The 23582-nt window shown below is 37.6% G+C and overlaps 2 protein-coding genes across 3 annotated transcripts in view; one reads left to right on the top strand and one right to left on the bottom strand.

Moving 5' to 3' along the window:
- The window catches only part of ralgps1 (Ral GEF with PH domain and SH3 binding motif 1), a 93723-nt gene that overhangs the window by 40337 nt on the left and 29804 nt on the right, over window positions 1-23582 (bottom strand). The window lies entirely within an intron of this gene.
- Window positions 2109-22284, top strand: LOC306848566 (angiopoietin-related protein 2-like). Of its 2 annotated transcripts, none has more exons than XM_079383201.1 (5): window positions 2109-2771; window positions 11114-11981; window positions 19715-19908; window positions 20703-20973; window positions 21065-22284. In XM_079383201.1, the coding sequence occupies exons 2-5, from the start codon at window positions 11126-11128 to the stop codon at window positions 21262-21264; spliced, it is 1521 nt and encodes a 506-aa protein (XP_079239327.1). In that variant the 5' UTR covers window positions 2109-2771; window positions 11114-11125; the 3' UTR covers window positions 21265-22284. The 2 variants fall into 2 exon arrangements, with proteins under 2 accessions (XP_079239327.1, XP_079239328.1); XM_079383202.1 differs by having other exon boundaries at window positions 2110-2760; window positions 21065-22063.

Below are 23582 nucleotides of genomic sequence, written 5' to 3'. Positions count from 1 at the left end.
TGAACATCTATCTGAAATGTTTAGCAGCTGCTCGTTACATACATTATCTCAGATATCGCATTTGGTGTACTAAGAGATAAACTGAAAGAATGAATGATAGATAGAGACTGACTGAATGAACAAACAAACGACTGACAGAACAAATGATACAAGTGAGCAAACGATTGATAGACAGACAGACAGATAGACAAAACGATAGATAAACAGACAGATAGAGATAGATAGATAGATAGATAGATAGATAGATAGATAGATAGATAGATAGATAGATAGATAGATAGACAGATAGAAAGAATGAAAGAAGGACAAAACGATAGACAGACTGATAGAACGATAGAATGACAGAACAATAGATAGACAGACAGACAGAATATGTTTAGATACGATATATATAAATATGAATACAATGTTTCTATTCTCCCTTCAATCAGAACTTTACTGCTTCTTCGTGGCAAATCCCATCAGGAAAAAGTAAGAGCCCCCCCAATACTTTTGGGATATCAGGCATAATGTTTGATACTCTGAGCTGTGTTCCAGAGGAACATTTCTGCCAAGCAAAGCAAGACTCTGTACCTAGCAGAGAACTGCTTCAGAGAGTACTGATAAAATCCAAGGAATAATTTATGGATGACTTTACTCTTTTGTCAGCATTTTCCAATGTCTTTCTTTTTCATATGCTTAAAATGAAGTATTAACTAGTTAAAATTCAGTTAAGCCACAGAAAATACATTATTTCCACATACATCATTTGTTAATGTCTTAGCTACACTACATACCAGATATCTGGACTATGCTTTCAGCATATGCTTACAGTAGGATAATTTACATAACTGCTTTTTATTGTAAAAAATGAATGAAATAATGAGTGGTAGATTGTTGAAGGACATTTGTCTTTTAGTTCAGAATTTCAAGATCTTTTTCAAGTTTCATTGCTAAGACTTTTTCTACTTCCCCTGCTGAAACCATGCAGATAAGAGGATGAAAGTCTGTTCACAGTCTAAAGTTAATGGATCTTGATTGATCAGAGACAGATGATAATGGGATACACAGTCAGTCAGTGTGGATTACAACTCCCCAAAGATCTCAGCTATTCTTACTGATGAAGTAAAACCAGGTGAGCTTTGACCTTATAAGAATCACAGTTCCTGTTCAACATCTGCTCTGAGAACACCTTGTGAGTCGTACAGAGTGTGCACGTTCCATAGAGAAACATCCCACATCGGGCAGCTTGTAAATACCCCCAACTGATTTCCTGTTTTGGGAAATTAAAAAAAACTAATTAACAGGACACCACAGCATGTCAGAGCTTTCATTATAGTCCACAGACCAGTGTGGAGAAATGCTTATAAATGCAGGGAAATGCTAAATTAATAATCTTGGGTTTAGAACGGCGATAAATCATGTTCTTACTTTTAATTAAATTAAAATATAAATTTTGAAGGTTTTAAAAATCTATTTCAGGTAACAGGTCTACCAGGTCAAACCACAGTAAACGAAGTCGAAATATGTTCACATATTCAAAACCACAAGCCACTGGTCCCTGAAAACGAAACAGGATGTTCCCAATAAAACAAAACAAATCCAGACCTACTCCACAACAACTATGGAAACAGTGGTAGTGCAACGAAATAAGCTGTTGTCAGTATAAATAACTGCATCACCAAACTCCTGCACATAAAAAGTAGCTTTGTGATTTAATTCCAGCAATAACAGAGATGCACGTCAATCACTGTTATTATTACTTTTTATAAACCAACTCCAACGTAAAACAAAAAGAAAGACGTCCATTATCTCATTTAAAAGCCAAAAAAAGACAATTACCATGCTCCCTTTCTCTTTTCCTCTCATTTCGATCGTTCTACCCCTCATTCTAGCCTGGTTCCTAACCCTATATCCATGCCCAATTAGGACCTGATTGCTGTGACATCACTGAACAGTTGCAGCTGGCAGCCGACTGGCCGGAAATAGACACTGAAAGGGAGAACTGAATAGCAGGGGTTGTGAATATGGGTGGGGTATTAGAAGCTCATGCTTTAAGATCTCTTTGTGGCAAGGGGAGGAGAGAGTGGAGAGGGGGTGGACTAACCCCTGTTGTAAAGAAGAGAGGAAGAGAGCGAGAGAGAGAGAGAGGAGCAGGAAAAGTTAGTGCAACAGAGGTGATGGACTTAGTCCAGTAAGAGTGACAGGGAACACACAAACTCCTCAGAGGGCTGAGAAGAACATGCTGGTGGACTTTCATTGCCTTCAAAACCCTGAGGAGCCTACAGCACACTTAACATACATATCTGCTGATCTTCTGAGGTCTTCAAAGCCCTCTTTAACATCTCCTTGAAATACTTGACCGTGAACATTTTAAAAGACTCCCAAGGACTTGCTATCTTGAAAGTCACGCTTTGATTGAATTTGAAGGACTTTTCAGTTTGTTTAATATGTATGTACCATTTCACTCCTATCTCCCAGAGAAGAAGGCTTGAAGTGGTTCTTGTCAGAGTCCTTGAGTGAGGATTCTCAGGCTTTGCGTCGCCACAGCGAACAGAGGTGTTTAATTGAGGGCTTTAAGACTGAAGACCTTTCCACTGACACCGAGGACATCTAACAAAGAGAGACAGTGGGGGATTACGATAGACAGAGAGAGGCAAACCCCACACAGCAATTTCTGCAAGTTGTGATGACTATTTCCACAGTGGCACTTCATACGGTTTCTCCTGGACATTGACGAATTTCAAGAGGGTGCTGTGCAGTAGACTGGAATCATCTGGGGTAAGGCTAAGGTGAGCCTTGAGACTCTGCTCGCTCTCTAAACGTGTAATTGCATCCGGCTCACCACAATGCATGTGCTAATCTTGGAATGAACTTTTAATCACCTGTTTGCGCTCAGTCGAGTCGCCTTTTTGTAACATGCTGAGATCGGGGGTTGTTCTGTGTGCTTGGGTAATCATTTTTAAGCTTCAACCTCCCACTCCGCTGCTGTCATGCTTGTGTGGATAACATCTGTTGCCTCGGGTGACATTTCTTTCTGATGGTTGAAGTGGAGGGATAATCCCTGCTGGGCTTGTTGAGGACAATGGAAGTGAAAGATTTGGAGACGGGGTGTTTTAGCAGCCACGGGCAGTTAATTGGTAATAAGCACACAACGGTTGTTATCACTGAGGGTCCCGGACACAATCGGAGACAACAAAGCAGCCGCGTCTATAATGACGTCTGTGGGCATTCAGACCAAAAGAGTCGTTCCCCATGTGCTGCAAGAGAGTCTAGACGGGTTTACGAATATGCTGAGGTGTGAATGATGGAAAAGGAAATAAAAAAGTGGTTTAAAACAGCATGAAAGGAGTTTTTTCAGTTTTATGATAGAATTTTTTGTTTTAGAATTTGAGAAAGGAAAAGAAGAGGGATGCAAGACAAGGATGGAGGGAGGTAAAGTAAGCTACAGATCCCAATCCCGGAGCAAAATCATTTGCTGGGACAGGATGCTAGAGAGTTGACTGTTGATATAACTCTTTGTTTCATTCCCCAGGAAGCTTTTTTCCATTTGTAGTAATCGGAACGGAGGCAGACTTCTGAATTGGGCTTTGTTCAGCCCCGGTTCCGTTTGAATAAGAGAGAGCTTAAGGGTAAAGATGTTTTCAAAATCTGACTAGTCTTTAGTACTTTCCTTATTGACGCCATGCCATGGCAACAAAATACACAAAGCTCATAATTGCAACTGTATACAAAGCACTCAGGATTGTTTATACAATGGTCTAGACCCAGGGTTTTCAACTAGGGGTCTAGGGGTTCGCACAGAGGATAATTTGCTTGTATTCTCTGATTATTAACTACTTATATTTTTAAATTATAATATATTAATGAAAGCTGTCATAGAGTCTTACCTAAACAAATCTATCTTTCTCATACTGAGGGTCCATCTGGGTGGGTGCAGGGTCTGTCTAGCAGGCTGATCTCATTACTATTTGCGGGTATTCGTACAAAATGTTTACAAATATATTTAAGTATGTTTAGATATGCTGAATGGTACAATGTGGATGTATTGATGGCACCTAAAATGTAGAAGTATTAACATACGCACAATTTTAGAAATGTTCAAATTACTGTTATTTGTATTATTACGCATTATTTCTTCATTAAATCGCATGTAACAAATACAATAAAATCAATTTATTAATTGCAGGAATTCAATATTTCATTAATCTTAAAGGATTTGCAAATATTTACACATGCCTAAAGTTTTCCGTATATAAAATGCTTATGTTAGATGCTCCCAGTACATTATTAATGTACTATACTGTTCAAACTTAAAAAAATTAAATTAAATAAAATTTGAGTGGTAATTCTATTAAATTACCACTCAAATTTAGGTCTGCTCCTCACACAATGCCTTCAGAAAACTTCAAATAACTTGGAAGATAACTTTTAGGCCATTTTATGCTAGCTTGAAAGTTTAAGTCACTAAATACTTTTATGGAAAAGGGCGACTTGAACATTCTGCTAAGTACACAATAGCATCATTTTTGGGTGAACTATTCCTTTAAAACAGAACGTGACAATGTGGAACATCATTACACTAATGATGCACAAGCAGGTCCATTGTTAAACATGTGAAAGGCCTGTTTAGTCTCATTACTCTGTGTGCTCCGCTAACCTACATATAACTCTGCAGTCAGAGATAATTTGTAGGGGCACACAGGCACAAGTGTGAGGTGAGGACTTCATCGGCCTTCACCAGCCTCTGTGTGTGTGTGTGTGAGTGTATGGCAGCTTGGCTCACCCTAATGAGGAGGGGCGGAATTCAAGGAATGCCACGCTAAGGTTGAAATGAGAAGGGCAGGCGAGAGAACAAGGGAATGATGGAGCGAGAGGAAAAGACTGAAAGAAGACGTCAAGCAGCTGTGCTCCCGCAGCCCCTAATCAATGACTCAAACACTGTGATTGTGCCACAGTCAGACCTAATAGGAGTAATGACAGCTGATGTTTCCATAAAAAATATTATGAGACACAACTGTTCAACATTAATAATAATCAGAAATGTTTCTTGGAGCACCAAATCAGCACAGATTACATTCAGTCTAAGTTCAATATTGTCAAAATAACCTTTTTTTCATAAAAAAAGAAAAAAAAGAAAAGAAAAAAAAGTGTTTGCATAATACAATGAACTGAATTACATAAGCAAATAGGGCTTGTTTGGAAACAAAGTGGTTTCAAAAAATGATTTTCAATATCATGCACCAATACCTGGAAACACGATACATTGAGAATATGATGACATGTTTAATAGGTAATTCTGAATAACAAAATATGAAATGCATTTGAAAATAAAATTACATTACATTAAATTATAAAGTACAATTCTACATCCTGTTTGCTACCTCATTTTCAGTTCAACTTAAATGGCATTCCAAGGTATATTGTTAATGGTGCACAACAAGGCAGAGCTTGTTTCCATCAGTTATTGTTCTTTCCCTTTTAAAAGGTGTTTCTTTATCTTTTATGAGGAATATGTGGAATAGTTCAAAAGCAGTTCAGTCATGCTGTAGCTTGCAAGTAATGGAACACTGGACGAGCTAAACTTCATTTTGGCCTGTCGGGACACTTCTAGAGGTGCGTGTCAGAAGGACAGGCTCTGGAGGATTTTGTTCCCACCGAAGGGGTATTGACAGCTCTGTGGATTAGGCAGATGTGCTTTCTCTTGTCCTGCCACTCACACAGACATTTCACCACAGACGAAAGCATTTCCATTGTCTCTTTATGCTGGTTGGGGAGTGCTAGCTCTTAGACTTAGGGTCTCCATTGAATCACATGTTCTCAAACACAACTTATGTTCCACTCAGAGAAACCACAGATATTCCCCTTCCTAGACACACACAAACACATGAATGCAGACACACACAGAGGCACATGCTCACACACCACAGTGAAACCACATGCCGCCCGCAGCATTAGCTCACACGAGATGCTGCCTGCTGTAATGCCCCGGCTGCCCGATACTCTGTCACTATATCCAACAAGTCACAAATCCAACCTATCATTACTGGTCTGTTACAGCGGCACAAGGGGGTTCTCCTCAGCTTCACATGAAATACACTCTTTAGTGGAAACCATCATTATTTTTTCCTTCCAGGAAAAAGAAAGAAAAACTATGTTTTTCACACTAGATTGATGCACTACAGTTCAAAAGCTTGAAATCGGTAAGACTTTTAAAAATAGTCTTATATGCCCCTCAAAGGCTGCATTTATCTGATCAAAAATACAGAGAAAACAAATATTATGAAATATTATTACGGTAACACTTTAGTACAGGCAACAATTCTCACTATTAACTATTAGCATGCCTTAACAGATTGGCTGTTTATTAGTAATTATTATGAAGCACACATTCTGCATTGCTAATCCGACCCTATACCTAAATTTAACATCTACCTAACTAAATATTTATAAGCAGCAAATTAGGAGTTTATTGAGGCAAAAGTCATAGTTAATGGTTTGTTAATAGTGAGATTTGGACCTTAAAATAAAGTAAAAATTTAAAACAACTGGTCTCTTTTTAAATATATTTTAAATTGTACTACAACTGATAACAAACATTATGCTACAAACACAACAAACAAGAGAGAGCAAGTCCATACTGTGATACGAGAAACATATTAGGAAATATCTGACACTGTATGCAGCAACTGACCAATCAGAATTGTGTATTCTAGATTATATACAGCATTGCTATGGACAATGATGAGTATTAGGAAATATCTGACAATGAACACAGTGATTGACCAATCAGAATAGAGTATTCCAGATCATTTAAATAAACAAAAAAACAAATCCAATCTGATCCGAGTAGCTGCCTTTCCTGGAAAATCCAGTTTAAGATGATACTGTAGCTGTGTTTTGGAACATGGAAACTGGTTTCTAGCTGGCCATTGTAAATAAATCATTTTGGACCAGCTACTAGTTGGTCACAGCAGTTTTAAGTGGTCAGGATTGTTTGTGAAACATTAATAAACTGCTTGGAGGCTATCTGATAATGACTTTAGTCTACCTAGAAACCAGCTACAGTGTTTCAAAACATAGCTACTGGCTTAAATGGATTTTTCAATAGGCGTCTATAGATATTTCTTGTCAGTCAACAGCTTTTAAAATTTCTGGCACTTAATCTGTCAGTAAGATTAGAGAGACAAAAGCCGTTCTTAATCAAACATGTCCAGATAGTAGAATGGGGACATGAGAATGACAAGTTTTCCATGGGACAGAGAACAGCAGGAGGTTTGTCTCTCACATGTTTTTTTTCTGTGAAGATTATGTAACTTAATATCAGTGGACGGAAATACGAAAATAGTTTGGCTGCACAAATAAGACAGATACTGTGTAAACAGCTCTTAGATCATCTCTCATGTATTTAAACAGTAAGAAAATGAAGGGTCCTGTCAAAGCTAAGAGAAAGAAGGGGATAAATAGAAAGAGACAACAAGAATTGCAATGCAAGCGGGTGAAGTCATGATGTGGACGGACAGATTGCAGGTTTCCTGTGCATTTGCTGACTTCATCGGCAAAGGTCTGTTATTGTGGTTACTGTGCATAAACAACCAAAATATAATAAACAACCTGAATTTCGTTCGCATCAATCCTCCTCAACAGAGAGACAACTTGACAAGCAGAGATGTTAATACTATAGTGGTAAAATGTTTCATCTAGTAAAAATCCATCCATTAGAGCTAATATTTCTAAAATCTTCCTGATGTTAACACTGAACCAACTCCCCTCTGGCTATCCTCCCAGAATATGTTATAAAACTCAACTAATGAGCGCTGCAATCCCCATTTCTCCAGATAATTCCCCAAAAATTCTGCTGTCAGCTTTGTATTTTTTCGGAGCCATGATGATAACAGGCATGTTTTTGGAGAAAAAGAAATCTATAAAATGTAAGATGCTAATTCGTGAACAAAACAAGTGACAGTCTTTATAAGTGAGTCACTGAATCAATCACTTAATTAAAAAATACTATTTTATTCAAGAACAAAATAACTTAAGGGAGTAATTAACTTATTCAATTCAATTTTGTTCAAAATCATTAAGTGCACAAGTAAACCCCTGAATAATTCACTCAATCAATTAATTGAAAAACACTGATTCATTCATGAACATAGTAATAGACTTTATGAGCAAGTCACAGAATTTTTCTCTCTCAATTGATTTGTTAAAAAAATTCAACAGGATTCATTCAGTAACAAAACACCTCTATTGTGCGTTGCTCAGAGATGCAATGGTTAAAAGGAACGGTCTAAAATGTTGGCTATTTGATATTCTTGTCTTATCAATAGAACTGCTATGTATAGAAATGCCATGCTAATATTTAACTCGTGTGATACAGTAATAATCGTATGAATAATGCTGTATAACCTGCATGCATTTGTCAAAGATGTGTGTTTGAAGTAAACATCCACTAAAACATTCCTGCAACAAAGGTTCATTACGCATGACTAGGCTATCTGTGAATGTACATGTACGTGGAGGTCAGAAAACCTACTAGTGGGTAAGAAAGGTGTTGCACAGTGCCGCTCTATAACTTAGTCCAACAGCAGCTTTCAATTAAAGTACCCGACGATGAAGCACTCTAGTTATACTTTCTAGGAAGAAGTGTTCTCCAAAGCTTGCACAGGCATCCTTCCACTTCTCACTGCGTCCCCTCTTCCAGACACCCCCGGGCTGCTTTTCCAATAATATGCTCACTCTGTTTGAAACTTGGGGTAAATAACACAAAGTGGCTTCATGTCATGAATATAAAAGGCCATGTGTTGTGTCATTACAGGTCTTTATGTAACTGGTATTTTCATTGTGAATAAATAAATCAGGCTAATAAATCACGTCATACCTTCCTGGAGACAGACATCCATTGGATGCAGGTGTCAGATTTCCTCTATCTTTGCAACCATCACATATATGTTATCCCTCATACAATAAGAACACACCCTGCACATTTTACATTTTAAAGTGCCATGCATACCAAATTAAAAAAGTGAGGCATAGCACAGTGAAAAGTAACAAGTTTGACATGCCGTTTTAAAAGTTCGGCACAATGGTCAAATACAGTAGGTCCAATCCATTTACATTTTAATGCAAGACACAGCAGAATGGGAAATGAGCCCAGGGTCTCAAGACGTATTTTGTTCAACTTTAGTTTGGCACTTAAAAAAAGCAAGACATGAAGCAACAGTCAAATATGTCCCTGCAGCATGGTAACACAGAAGTCAATTAAAAAGCAGTGTAAATGAACTCAAAAACTCGCATGAATCAGCTCTAATTCAATATTAATTTACTGGGTCTTGTAAGTTTTTTGGGCATGGTTTATGCAAGCCTTTCACTATGCATTTTATGTAATACATGCTTATAATCAGAGTAAAATCCCAGTGCTTGTATGAACTAGCGCTACATCAGATTTTCCATTCTCCCTCCGTGATGTTCAAGCCTGTGGCAAGGTTCAGATAACCAAGTGCCGTCACTGAGAACTCCTTCATATGGCAGCTTACCAAAGCAGAGTCCTGCCAGGACACCCATGATGACCAAACAATCCATTCAGCAGAATTAAACACTCTGTCACCCTGCAACTGGGGCAGCTCCATTGTTCAACGGGATATATGTTTTTTGTATGAGGTGTGGGTGGTCAAAACTGGCCTGATTATGGCAACAGTGTGTTTTACTAAAACTATTAAAAAATGTTTTTGGTAATTAAAATAAAAAAAATTGTTAAAACATTGTAAAGATGACAAAAGTGCAACAAAATTACTGAAAAAAACAAAAACAAATAAAAATTTCATAATAAAAAAAAAAAAAAAAATAGCATTTCAAAATATTAATATTATTACGGTTTCTAAATATGTACAATCTTTAAAAAAATAAATAAATAAATAAATAAATAAATACATATATATATACACAGTTTAAATTAATTTATATTAATTTTATTAATAAATTGATTTATAATAATGAATCTGACAATCTAACGTAACATCTGAGAGAGCAACATTTATGATGAACAATCACTAGAATAAATCAATTTTGCCAAGACTACATATGAGGGAGAGGATGCTGTGAAAGTGTTTGAGCGAGATTCAAGTCTAGAAGCTCAATGAAGCCAAGAACTTAGAGAATATTGGACTACATAGCCTCATAATTCCCTCGCTGTGAGGGTCAACCACACTCCTGTTTGCTTCTCCATCAGTTCTGGAGGAACACTGTGGCTTGCCAGACCATTTCTCCCCGTGAAACCTAATCTGTCCCCAGAGATCAAGAGCTTCCATGGCTGGGTTAGAAACAGGGGCAGCTCACTGACTCCTGTTGTAATGAGTTCTCTGGCATGACAGATGTTGAGTGAGGTGCCAGATCTCCTGTCTAGATCAGTTGGGGTTGTGTTAGTTTGGTTAAGCTAGGCCTGTTCAGACAGATAGAGGGGAAAATTAGCCTTATGCCTCCCATAGGCCTCAAAGATGGAAAAATATATCCTTAAAGCCTTAGGGTGGTATCAAAGTAAATATTTTGAGGATTAAAGTTCTGACTGTTCCAAAATTATTTAGAGAATTGTATGCACAAAGGCAACTTTGATTGTTGTGATGTGAATGATATATGCTTGACCTGAATTTCAATGAAACATAAGAATGTCCACAAAAACATTTTTAAATATAGTTTAAAAGAAATGGGTAAGCTTTTTAAGGTGCGGTCAAATTTCAGTTTCTCTGGCAAAAAAAAAAATCAATTTTCTCTTGTCAATAGTATAGTGATATTTGGAGCACAACTCACACAGAAGTCAATTTAAAACCAAGCAGCTTTCTGTTGGTTGAAGTGGCAAACGCTTTGAAAAATGCATTGGGAAATTGTTTGCTGTCCACACAAATATCACAAATTAATAAAATCATAAATATGGCAATTTTGGAGAGTCACTCCACATGGTATTTTACAACCTAAACTAATCTTGACATAGGTCAACTGATTTTATATGAAGATATTAAGCAGCAGTGAAGCAATTTTGTTAACCTTTGTCTAAAGATCATGCCAAACTCCTTAACTTTCTGAAAAATATATGTGTGAATAAATAAAAACTTTTTTTTTCCTCCGCTCATGTAATTCACAGGTGTGTGTGGTCATGGATGTTCCTGCACTCGTATGGCTGGTGTTGCTCTTGGTGAGTGGACGGTTTCCTGAAACGGAAGGCAGTACTCAGCAGTTTGACAGCAGTGATGAAGGTCCAGAGGTTGAATTCCTGTCGACCTCTCGCACACGACGGGCCCCTGAGCCTCCTCCGCAGGACAAGTGCTCCTACACCTTCATCGTACCCCAGCAGAAGGTTACGGGAGCCATCTGTGTGAACTCCAAGGAACCGGAGACTGTGCTGGAGAACCGTGTCAATAAGCAGGAGCTGGAACTCCTCAATTCTGAGCTGCACAAGCAGAAGAGACAAATTGAGACTCTGCAGCAGCTTGTAGAAGTCGATGGCGGCATCGTCAATGAGGTGAAGCTTTTGCGCAAGGAGTCCCGTAATATGAATTCCCGAGTGACACAGTTATACATGCAGCTGCTGCATGAGATCATCCGCAAGAGGGACAATGCGCTGGAGCTCTCTCAACTGGAGAACAAGATCCTCAACCAGACCTCTGAGATGCTGCAGCTTACAAACCGCTATAAAGATCTGGAGCATAAGTATCAGCACCTTGCCTCACTGGCCAATAACCAGTCAGCGCTCATTGCCCTTCTTGATGCGCAGTGTCAGAGGAGACCGCCGGTTGTGGTCCCCAGGGTACCGGTCCAACCTCAGCCTCAACCACAACCTCAACCCAGACCCTCACCACCACTCAATAAACCCTACCAGCCGCCAACCTTTAGCCGTAACAACCAGCTCACCAACGAGATCCAGAGCGATCAGAACCTCAAAGTGCCTCCTGCCCCTCTTCCCACCATGCCAGGAGGAACTCACAGCCCATCCACCACAAACAAACCCTCAGGTGAGTCTCAGCTTCATTCCTCCAGTGTTGCATGTAGTGTTTGAAGGGAAAAACTGAAATGAGAATAAAATACTGGCATTTTGAGGAAATGGAGTATAGGTTTTACAAAACTTTCCTACAGAAAACAAAGCCAACATGCACCAAGTGTACCCTTCAAAAGATTTTCAGTAAAATGAAATAATACTTTCATTCAGCAAAGACACATTAAATTGATCGAAAATGACAGTAAAGACATTTATAATGAGGTCTAAAAAGACTTAACTTTTTGAAATAGAAAAATTTGTATAGAAATGTCAGAAGCAACATCAATAGTTATTGACAGGAAATAATTCAAAGCGTGATATGTCCATTTGATGACTCTTATCCAATTTTCTCTCACAATCCATCATTAAGCACTGCCTATCAAAGTTCATTCATCCCAAATTCTCTCTGCATAGCAACTCCCACACAGAGACGTGATAATAAAGCATCTGTTGTTGTGACCGCTTTGAAATGCCAACATCTAGTTTGTTAATCTGGCCAGATGATGAATATCATAAACAATATTGAGTCATGCTCATGGGTGGCATTGTTAAACATGGACAACAAAAAACTTATGATAGATTTAATACAATTAATCAATTTCAGACTGAATGTTATATTTCATTTTACATGCTTTTAATGATATAAAATGAGAAGTAAATGAAAAGCCTAATTTTTTGGGGGATAAATAATGCAGAAAAGCTTTATTTTCCAAAAATAAAAAAAAAATACTTATGCTTCATTGCAATGAACATGACTGTTCTTTATCACAATCCAAAGGAACTTTCATTTTTTCTCAGCAGTTTTTAATCACTTTTCTTTAATGTGCTTATCATAATGCATTATATTATAAGAATATCATGATAGATTTTTTTTGCATATCCACAATGAAACAAACACACACACTAGGGCTGAACGATATATCGTTATCGTATCTATATCGAGATATGAACTTTCAAGATATTACTATCGAAAAAAGCAACGATATAGACGATATAGATTTCCCCTCTCCGCGCTCGCCCCGCCCTGCATACAACTCTGGCAGTCACACAACGAACATCAGTTTTACGAGTGCCCTTGAATGCACCGCTGAGGTCCCTATTCGACCGCAAACTTGTATGGTATAGCTCTGGAAATTCAGCCACACAGAGAATCAGCTGTTCATCCATTTTGAGTTCGGTGCTTGTTTGGATGCCCCGTTTCTATTGGCCGCGCGGGGAAACGTCACGGAGCGCAGCGGCAAAAGTTGAACTATTTTGAACTTTGACCGCGGCGCGCGCGCAAGCTCGCCGCTGGTGCGCTCCGCTGCGCGTGCGCTTTGGTCGGCGCAGCAACTAACCGCCCTCGCGCAGCGCAAGCCATTGAAATGAATGGGTTTCATAGCGCAGCGCAGCGCATGCCGCGTCCTGTGTGAAAGGGCCTTTACGCCGTACGAGTCGACGTCCACCAGTGACTTCTTAAAAATAAAACTACACTTTCCAAATTTTTTTGTATTATGATGTTTTTATTTTTGTGAGAAATGCTTGGTTTTCACCGAACCCGTAGTCATATCGTAATCGAGATATCTGGCATGAAAATCGGGATATGAAATTTTGTCCATATCGTTCAGCCCTAACACACACACACACACACACACACACACACACACACACACACACACACCTCCAAAAGTATTGGAACAGTAAAAAACTAAATTGCTCTGTTGCCTGTGGTGTCAAGACATTTACAAATATGATTAAAAGATGAATACGAGACAAAACTACAGAATGTCACCCCCTATCTGATGTGAGCATAAGTATTGGAACAGTTGCCTCACAGGTCTTTCTAAGTGATCAGCTGTGTGCTGTTGCATTACTTCTTCAGATATTAAAAGCAGGGAATGTGTCGTTTCAGTTATATCCATTACTTCTGCATTCTGAATCTTGCATTCGATGAGGAAACACAAACCAGGATGAAGATGAGGGAGCTTACTTTGAGAGAAAAACAAACAATTTGGATGCTAAAAGAAAAGGAGGAAGTCAGTTAGAGCTATAGCAAAAACAAAGGGCATGGAGAAATCAAGAGTTTGGAAACCACCAGCAACCAACAAATACCTGATCGCCTGAGAAAACAACAGTAGTTAATGACAGACAAATCATAAAAGCTGTGAAAATGAACCCTAAAAGACGTGTCCGTAAAATCACCAACAACTTCCAGAAAGCTGGGGTGATGCTCTGACAATCTACTGTCCTCAGGAGACTTTGACACAGAATTACAGATGCTACACAGCAAGATGCAAACCTCTGACCAGCACCAAAAATAGAAAGGCAAGATTAGAGTTTGCAAAAAAGCACAAAGGTGAGCCGGAAGAGTTTTGGAACTGTGTTTATGGACCGATGAGACAAAGATGAACCTTTATCTAAGTGATGGGAAAGCAAAAATGTGGAGAAAAAAAGGGAACTGCAATGATCCCAAGCATACAGCCTCATCTGTAAAGCATGATGAAGATGATGTCATGGCATGGGCATGCATGGCTGCCTCTGGAACAGGCCCTCTCAACTTTACTGATGACTTAATGTACGATGACAGTAGCAGAATGAATTTGGAAGGGTACAAAACCATCTTACCTACCAATATTCAAGAAAATACCACCAGATTCATTGGGAAGTGCTTCATATTGCATCAGGACAATGACCCAAAACACCCTGCCAGTTCAGTCAAGGAATTTATAAGGGCAAAGAAATGGAAAGTCTTAGATTGCCCAAGTCAATCTCCAGATTTAAATCCGATTGAACATGAATTTCACCAGCTGGAGAGGAGAGTAAAGGCAGAAACTCCCCAAAACAAGCAACAATTGGAATTGGCTGCATTAAAGGCTGGGAAAAGTATTTCAAAGGATGAGACCAAGAGTCTGGTGATGTCTATGGGTCACAGACTCACTGCTGTGATTGTGCGCAAGGGATCTGCAACTAAATAATAGCTTTTAATCTTTAATATCTGCCTTATGTTCAACTGTCCCAATACTTATGCTCACATCAATGAATGGGATGAACTCTAAAAGTGCTGTTCTTTTTATTTGGTAAAACATGTATGTGTTGAAACGGCTAATAATAAAATGTGACATTCTGTAGTTTTGTCGCATATTCATCTTTTAATCATATTTGCAAATATACACACACACACACACACACACACACACACACACACACACACACACACACACACACACACACACACACACACACACACACACACACACACACACACACACACACACACACACACACACACACACACACACATATACGGCAAAAATTAAAAAGGCATCTTTCAGTGTCTATTTCCACTCCATCTGGTGACATGAGCAATTTCCTGGCTAGGTCTGCCTGCATTAATAGCGAAAGGGTACATAAACTCTCCTCAATTAGAGTCAAGCTTTCACAATGGGACTACAGTACGAAAAAGAGCTCTGGAAGGAAGTAGAGAAATATTCTGGACGGAGGTCAACAAAAAAAACAAAAAAACAAAAGTGAAGGAAAGAAGACTGTCAGAAAAAGTCTATGCTGAGTTGGGCAATGGCATAATTACAAGCCATCATAGGCTGCATTTAAACTATAAATGTGTATGGTAGTTCATCCTTATTTTATCTTGAATAATAATTTCTTTAATACATGTATATTAAAAACATATATAAAAAACAAAACATAAAAAGACATTGTAAAGATACGGTCACATGTGCCACTGTTCTGCAAATTTTCATTGGCAAAATTATATAAATCCATGAGATTAAAAAAATTTGTGTGAGGTTGGAAGATTCCCATTTCACAACAGATTCAAGTTGTTCATGTAAACATGCAGCAATTGACTGTTTTACCCACAAAATGTAGCTGAAAATGCACTAATTTGACTGCACCTTAAGATTTTAGAACCATGCAGTATATGAAAGTGGTCCTAAGTAGATGTGTAAAGATCCAATTTTTTTGTGCTTGTTTTTTGCTGTTGGCACACATACAAGGCTTGATCTGACAAAAACAGAATCGGCTGTGATAATAAAGCTGTAGTGATGAAAAAGGAAATAAGATGACTAGAGAAAGAGCAGGGCTGGGAGGGAAGCAGCACTCTGTCGAAATGAAGTCATTTATTCCAGCGTTACCAGACATGCGCGACCCAGACATCCCACACAAACACTGAGCTCTATCAGGTCTGGGTCTTCCTGAGAAATGGTCTGCTGATGGATTTGCCAAGTTGTTTTAACATGACCCACATCACTGAAAATCTGTAAGGCCTCAGTTTCCTCTTCCTCCCTTCTTCCTACCATATCTCCTCTAAAGTTCACTTCACTTGATGGATTCGTGTTCATCTCCAGTTCAACACCTCATTCATCTCTGTGAATGTTAGCTAGACTCTTTGTAGTGAAAAGCCGATTTTCTTTCCACTGTCAGCCGTTAGACTGTTTTTGTTCAGAATGTCTCTCATTCCATCTCTCATACACACCTAATCCAAAATTTGGCCATTTGTCTGCCAGACATAACAGATGCCTTTGTCTAAACGTCTCTCCATAAAGCCCCCTGAACAAGTAAACCAAAATATTATCACTGTAAAATAGCAACTGTCACAGGACTGATCTACTCATTAATATCACTGTTCTAATTAGAAACAAATGATTCAAATAATGTCCCTTTGAACCTGCTTTCAGCTATTCTGTTCTGTTCCTGTCTTAATATCTTTCTTTTTTCAAATACTTCTTTTGGCACTAATTTTGCATTAAGTGGCAAGTTTCCATGGTGTAAAATGTTCTATGACCAATTAAACAGAAGGGAGCTTAAAAGGAGTTTGTAATTTGCTGACAAGCAGACTTCTCCAAGGGAGAGCAAGACATTGGTGGCTCCAAGATAATGAGGCAAAGAATGTGGAGTGAGGTGCTTTTTATGTACAGAATCAAAATGTGCTCGGAATTTAGCAAAACACACTGATACAGCCTCTAATACAGAATAAAAACTAAATGTGCATTATAGAAACAGAGTGGTCACAAAGGTCTGACAGAAACTGTACAATTTTTCTAAAAATCAATAATAAATACCAAATGTTAAGGTATTTTATATGCACTAATGTTCAAATACGTTTGACTGTAAGATTTTTAATGTTTGTTTATAAAGTCTCTTCTGTTCACCAAGCCTGCATTTATTTAATACAAAGTACAGCAAAAACAGTACATTTTTAAAAATATTTTTGTTATTTAAAATAACTGCTTTCTATTTGAATACATTTTAAAATGTATTTTTTTCCCTGTGATTTCAAATCAGAATTTTGTAGCATCATTACTCCAGTCACATGCTCTTTCATAAATCAATCATTCTAATATTCTGATTTGCTGCTCAAAAAACATTTTTATTATTATTATTATTATTATGAAAACAGCCAAGTAATTTTTTTTCAGGTTTCTTTGATTAATACAAATTTCAGAAGAAAAGCATTTATTTGAAACAGAAATATTTTGTAACATTAAAAATCTCTTTATCATCAATTTTGATCAATTTAAAGCATCCTTGCTAAATAAAAGTATTAATTTCTAGAATTTCCTCTTACTCTAAAATTTTTCTATTCATCAAATAATCCTGAAATAACTCTACTCAACTGTATTAAATATTGATATTAATAAAAATGTTTCTTGAACAGCAAATCAACATATTAGAATGATTTCTGAAGGATTATGTGACATTGAAGACTGGAGTAATGACGCTAAAAATCTAGCTTTGATCACAGGAATAAATTACATTTTAAAATATATTCAAATAGAAAGCAGTTATTTTAAACAGTTAAATATTCCACAATATTACTGCTTTTGCTGTATTTTGGATACAAAAAAATGCAGACTTGGTGAGCAGAAAATAATTCTTTAAAAAAACATTAAAAATCTTACATTTTTGACTGGTACTGAATGTAATGAAAGTGAAAGTTGAATTGTATATTATATAATGTTAATGTTATATGAACATTATTGAATATTTATATATTACACACTCATTTTATTTACTTATTGTTATTAATACTACTACTAAAAACAATAATTAAATAAACACGATACAATATACTATAATAACAATGTCTAAATGTGTTAAGCCTATGTGATGCTTGTTTCTTGAGATTCCGAAAAGAAAATCTACTGACCCAATAAAAAAGCTGTTTAATATGCTCCTCCTGGGATTGGGAATGTTGGAATGGATTCAGTTTTATTCACGGTAAGGGGCTAATGAGCCCCGTCTGTGTTGTTATCTTAAATTTGTCAGGTAGTGTGATGGCTCCTATTATGGCATGCAGTGAAAATCAGCCAGCCAGAGAGATTTCAGAGACACAGACACAACCCGGCTCAGTGGACTGTGCATTGGAGGCTATGTCACCAGTGGTCTGGGGTCTGTTACCATAAACGCAGCCAAAAATATCTAAATTATAAGAGTGTGAACTATAAGTACTGCTACAAGTGAAACTGACTGGAGCAAAGTCTTGCCTACGTTTTGGTAAAAGACACAGCCAGCTCATTTGCAAACGTAGCATCCAGAATCATGAAGGGGTTGGAGTGGCTGTGAGTGCGGGCCAGCCGTCAGGCATGAGGCCTACTTTTTATAAGCTACAAGATGAGAGTAAACACTAAAATATTCCAGACTACTGTAAGTAAACCACAAGGCCTCAGAAGTGCTTTGGGGCTGAGATGTCGGATAACTAAAAGGCTGTCTGCCAGATCTGGCAGTAAGGAAAGCACAATTAAAATACACAAACAATAATGGAATATGTGAGATCATCTGCTTCAAGAGTTTAAGTCTAAGGTTTTCTTTAAGTTTGACTGCTTTCCCTACTGAGAAGATTACCATATGAAGCCAATTTAATGTTTATAATCAGCTTCACCAGTAAGGTTTTGCTAGTGAATAGCATATTTGTGCTGCTCCATTTGGTAGACCAACACCAAACCAGCATAAACCAGCCTAAACTAGCATGGACATTTCTCCTTTGCTGATCTTCCTCCCAAGCTGGTTTAGGGCCCAGGTTAGATGACGACCAGCTTAGTCTGATTTAAGATGTTTTTTTCCTCAGGGTATGTATCAACCTCTGTTTACGGTTTAAAAAAAGAAGATCAGGGAATGATTTTGAAGACGGCTAAATTATGGATGTTCTTCTGGTTCTCATTGGAAAACTATGAAAATTGGAGCCATTTTTGACACATCCCTATAAAAACACTGCTCTATGCCCAGGGAACTTTAGAAGTGCTTGCTAATCTACTTGCTACTGCATTATTTATCAAATGGGCTTTTCTTTGGCATCCGTGCCAGCGTTATATTTGGCTGGAACAGCAGAGGCAACTTCCCAGGCCAGAGTGGCAGCCAAGGTCAATCCTCTTCTTACATTAAGAGCTTTTCCAGCTGTGCCATGGAAGAACAAGAGACTTAGCGGGAGTAGATGCAACTGAGAAAGGCGTACAGGGGGATCTTGAGTATGACTTCCTTTGATTATACAATTGCTTCAGCTTTGCACCTGAATTTCTCTTCCAAGTCAAAGAGTATTTCTGTCCATCACAGTGTCATATTCCAATTATGAGATCTGCCAGCAACAGGCAGGAGGCTTTCTATATAAAAAGATACAGCTTCTTGGAGAACGTAGTATAAGGGGATACATCTTGTTGAAATAAGCCAGGGGTGACTGAGTGGGGTAAATTCTCAATTATTTTGTATTTTTTTGTCAAGGTCCCTGGAAGGATTGTCTGGAGGCTCTGGAGGATGGTCACACTAACAGCGGCATGCACCTGGTGAAGCCCGAGAACACCAACAAGCTGATGCAGGTGTGGTGCGATCAAACACAGGATCCTGGTGGCTGGACTGTCATCCAGAGAAGAATGGATGGCTCAGTCAACTTCTTCAGAAACTGGGAGACATATAAGGTGAGCCAATTCTGCATGATAAATTACTACATTTATGACGTTTTGGTCGACAAATGTAAAAATAGGGGAAATGAGCAGTACAATTTAACAAAGCGAGGTGATATATGCCTTCCTTTACCATTGGTGGTAAATTCAACAAATAAGTAAATTTATTAATCTGTGGTAACTTGCTTACGTTTTACCTTTTACGTCTATAACTCTTCACATAAACTAAACCGTATGGCATTTAACATACAGAGCCACATACTTAAAGAGGTTTCATGAGGAACATATGCCAATCAGAAACTACCACACTGTGCTGAAATGCCTCAATGCAAATAAAAACGTACTCAATTATACTCTGAACATTAAATATATTTATATACTGTATGACATACAGTATGTAATATATAGACTAATTAATAATGTGTTCTTATAACAGAATTACTGTAAATTCAGAGAATTAAAAAAAAAAAAAATAATAATAATTTGAACCCTTGCCTAGTACAAAACAAACAAGTCTTCAAATCCCTGCAGATACAGTATTAAACACAAGTAAAGCTGGAATTACAAGTGCTTCACAGGCTCAAAAAGAAGCCTATCGATGCAAAGAATGTGCTGATGGCTAATGAAAGACCCACCATAAAACAAGAAAGGAAAAAAACAAGAGAGAGAGAACAAACCCTACAGCAAATGTAATTTTTCAGCCTCAAGGACATGACAAAATAACATAGACTAAGTATTGCACACTAAAAGAAATATTTTACTTGGTCCATCAAATACTCAATGGCAGGCGCTCCTCTGTTTTATTACAGCAAGGCTTTGGAAACATCGATGGAGAGTATTGGCTGGGTCTGGAGAACATATACTGGATAACCAGCCAGGGGAACTACAAGCTGCTGGTCACCTTAGAGGACTGGTCTGGACGCAAGACATTTGCAGAATACGCAAGTTTCCGTCTTGAACCGGAGAGCGACTACTATAGGCTCAGGGTGGGCCGCTACCATGGCAATGCAGGTGACTCCCTAACTTGGCACAACGGGAAGCAGTTCACCACTCTGGACAGAGATCATGATGTATACACAGGTATCAGTAAAATTTAGCTATTAAGAGTTTATAATTTATTTATTGACCCATAAACATCTTACCAAAAAACATGATTTTTTATTTTCTTCAGGCAACTGTGCCCACTATCAAAAGGGAGGCTGGTGGTATAATGCCTGTGCCCACTCAAATCTGAATGGCGTGTGGTACAGAGGAGGTCACTACCGCAGCCGCTATCAGGACGGCGTCTATTGGGCTGAATTCAGAGGAGGTGCCTACTCTCTCAAGAGGGTTGTGATGATGATACGACCCAACCCCAACACCTTCCACTGAGCAGTACACCAAACACAGGGGATGAACTGTTAACTGCTCTCCAACGGTCGCCGTTCATTTGGATAGTGGTTTGGCTTCCTATGTAACATAGTTAAATAAGATATGTGTCAAAAGGATAAACAGTGTCTTGGTTGATATGATTGAGAAGGAACACCAAATTGTCAGGGACTACAAAAGAAAGCTATTTACACCACAGAAAATGAAGTGTGATGAATTGGCCAGTTTCCCTTACAATAACTGTCACTAGGAAGTCACGAACATGGCGTTCTTTTTCACTCTAGTTCAATCAAACCAAATGAATCCTGTTCATTTTTAAATATACAGTGCAATTGTGAATCTGTCGTCTGTTGTTAAGAATTATTTTGTTAAATAGGCCATACAATAATAGAAAATAACTCTGATCAGTACTCATTCATTGTTACAACTAAGACACAGGACATCCAATCCAGTGATAAAGAGCTTATGCTTTTCTAGTTTACTCAAAGCCATGAGAATATATATTTCCTGATGAGATGAATGACTCATAATTTATTTCAGGAATATCATGTTTAAAAGTCATATAATGCTGTAGTTAATGCATAATTAAACATAAAAAGCACATCTTAAAACCGTCATCAATTGCTCCATCTAAACTGTATTTACTGTGTAAATTAGCTGTTGGTGTCAAAAGAAGATCCAACATGTTTATGTACATATAAACGTAATATTGTTGAAAATAATGTGTCATTTGTAATATACTGTAAGTGTAACTGATTTCCCCAAGTACTGTCAAACTGTTGCAATAAAGGATGTAGAGCTACTGGCTTTGTCTGTGAATGGATTGAACATCGGTCTACTACAGCTGTAGTTGTTCTGCTGCATATTGACCTGACAAGTTTATGAGCCAAAGTAAAAAGTGAAAAGCAATTCATTTGAAAATACTACATACAACTAATTTGCTCTTTAATTTGTCCCATCTATGGTTGGAAATCTACATCTAGGCGATTGGACCTGAGGAATCAAAACATTTTGATTTAAATTAACAAAAAAAAAAAAAAATTACTTTGCTTTTATTAGTTATTTTATCTCCAGGTCATTAGATCTGTGTGACATTATTACATTTATTTTAATGATTTAAGATCACATTTGCAAAAAAAATTTGCAGGCAAAAAGGTTCATTGTCACTTTAAAACCAGTCATTTTCAAATAATTGAAATGACTGGCTTACTCGTAGTACAATGGTAAATTTGAACACAGCTTTAAAATAAAAAGCTGTACAGATATTTGGAAAGCAGATTGGTTAAGGGAATGTTTTTTTTATTTTTTACCTTAAGTAGTTCTCAAACTTCATTAAAGGGATAATTCACCCAATAATGAAAAGTCTGTCACTAATTACTCACCCTCATGTCGTTCCAAATCTGTAAGATCTTCATTCATCTTCGGAACAAAAATTAAGATATTTTTGATGAAAATAAATTTTTTAATAAAGTTATTTTGTGTTTTCTTTGAGCACAAAAATTATTTTCCTAACTTCATAAAATTACGATTGAACCACTGATGTCACATGGACTATTTTAATGTTGTCCTTACTACTTTTCTGGGCCTTGAATATGGTAGCTGTTTAGCTGTCTATGCAGGGCCAGAAAGCTCTCAGATTTCATTGAAAGATCTTAATTTGTGTTCCGAAGATGAATGAAGGTCTTATGGCTTTGGCAAGACATGAGGGTGAGTGATTAATGACAGAATTTTCATTGTTGGATGAACTATCCCTTTAAGACTGATAGTTTATAAACTCCACATTTGACACTATTTTCCTATTTGATACTGTAAAGCTGCTTTGATCTGTATTGTTAAAAGCGCTATATAAATACAGGTGACTTGACTTGGTTTGACTTGACATTTCTGTTGTTAGTGAAGCTGGTAAGTTATGGCTTTAATACTCTCGAAACAGTATCATGATACATTTTTCAAACAATAATTATGTGATTATTATTATGTGACGGTGTGCAATTTTCCCATAAACTTCTATTCCAAGTGTAAAACAGGATACGTCTTTTCAGGAGTTATTTTAGTGCAAACTAATTGTATCAATCTTTTTTTTTTTTTAGTAAAATCAATAATAAATAACTTCTACTAAATACATCAAAAAGGATCAAAAGAGTGTTTGACTAAACCCCAAACCATTTCATTTCCTTTTTCCTATGTCCCAATGGGAAATGGAAAGGGCCACTGGAGAAGCACAGTGGAAACTGACAGATTTGAAGTGACAGCCTGCACAACCTCAGCCACGTCAGACAGTCTTTCCGTCCCTGCGGTTTCAACTGCCTGCTGCTCAGAAA

This window comes from Barbus barbus (assembly GCF_936440315.1).
Source record: "Barbus barbus genome assembly, chromosome: 28".
In the NCBI taxonomy this organism is placed as follows: Eukaryota; Metazoa; Chordata; class Actinopteri; order Cypriniformes; family Cyprinidae; genus Barbus; species Barbus barbus.
The sequence above is the reverse complement of the archived record's forward strand: the minus strand, read 5'-3'. Positions and strand labels throughout refer to the sequence as shown.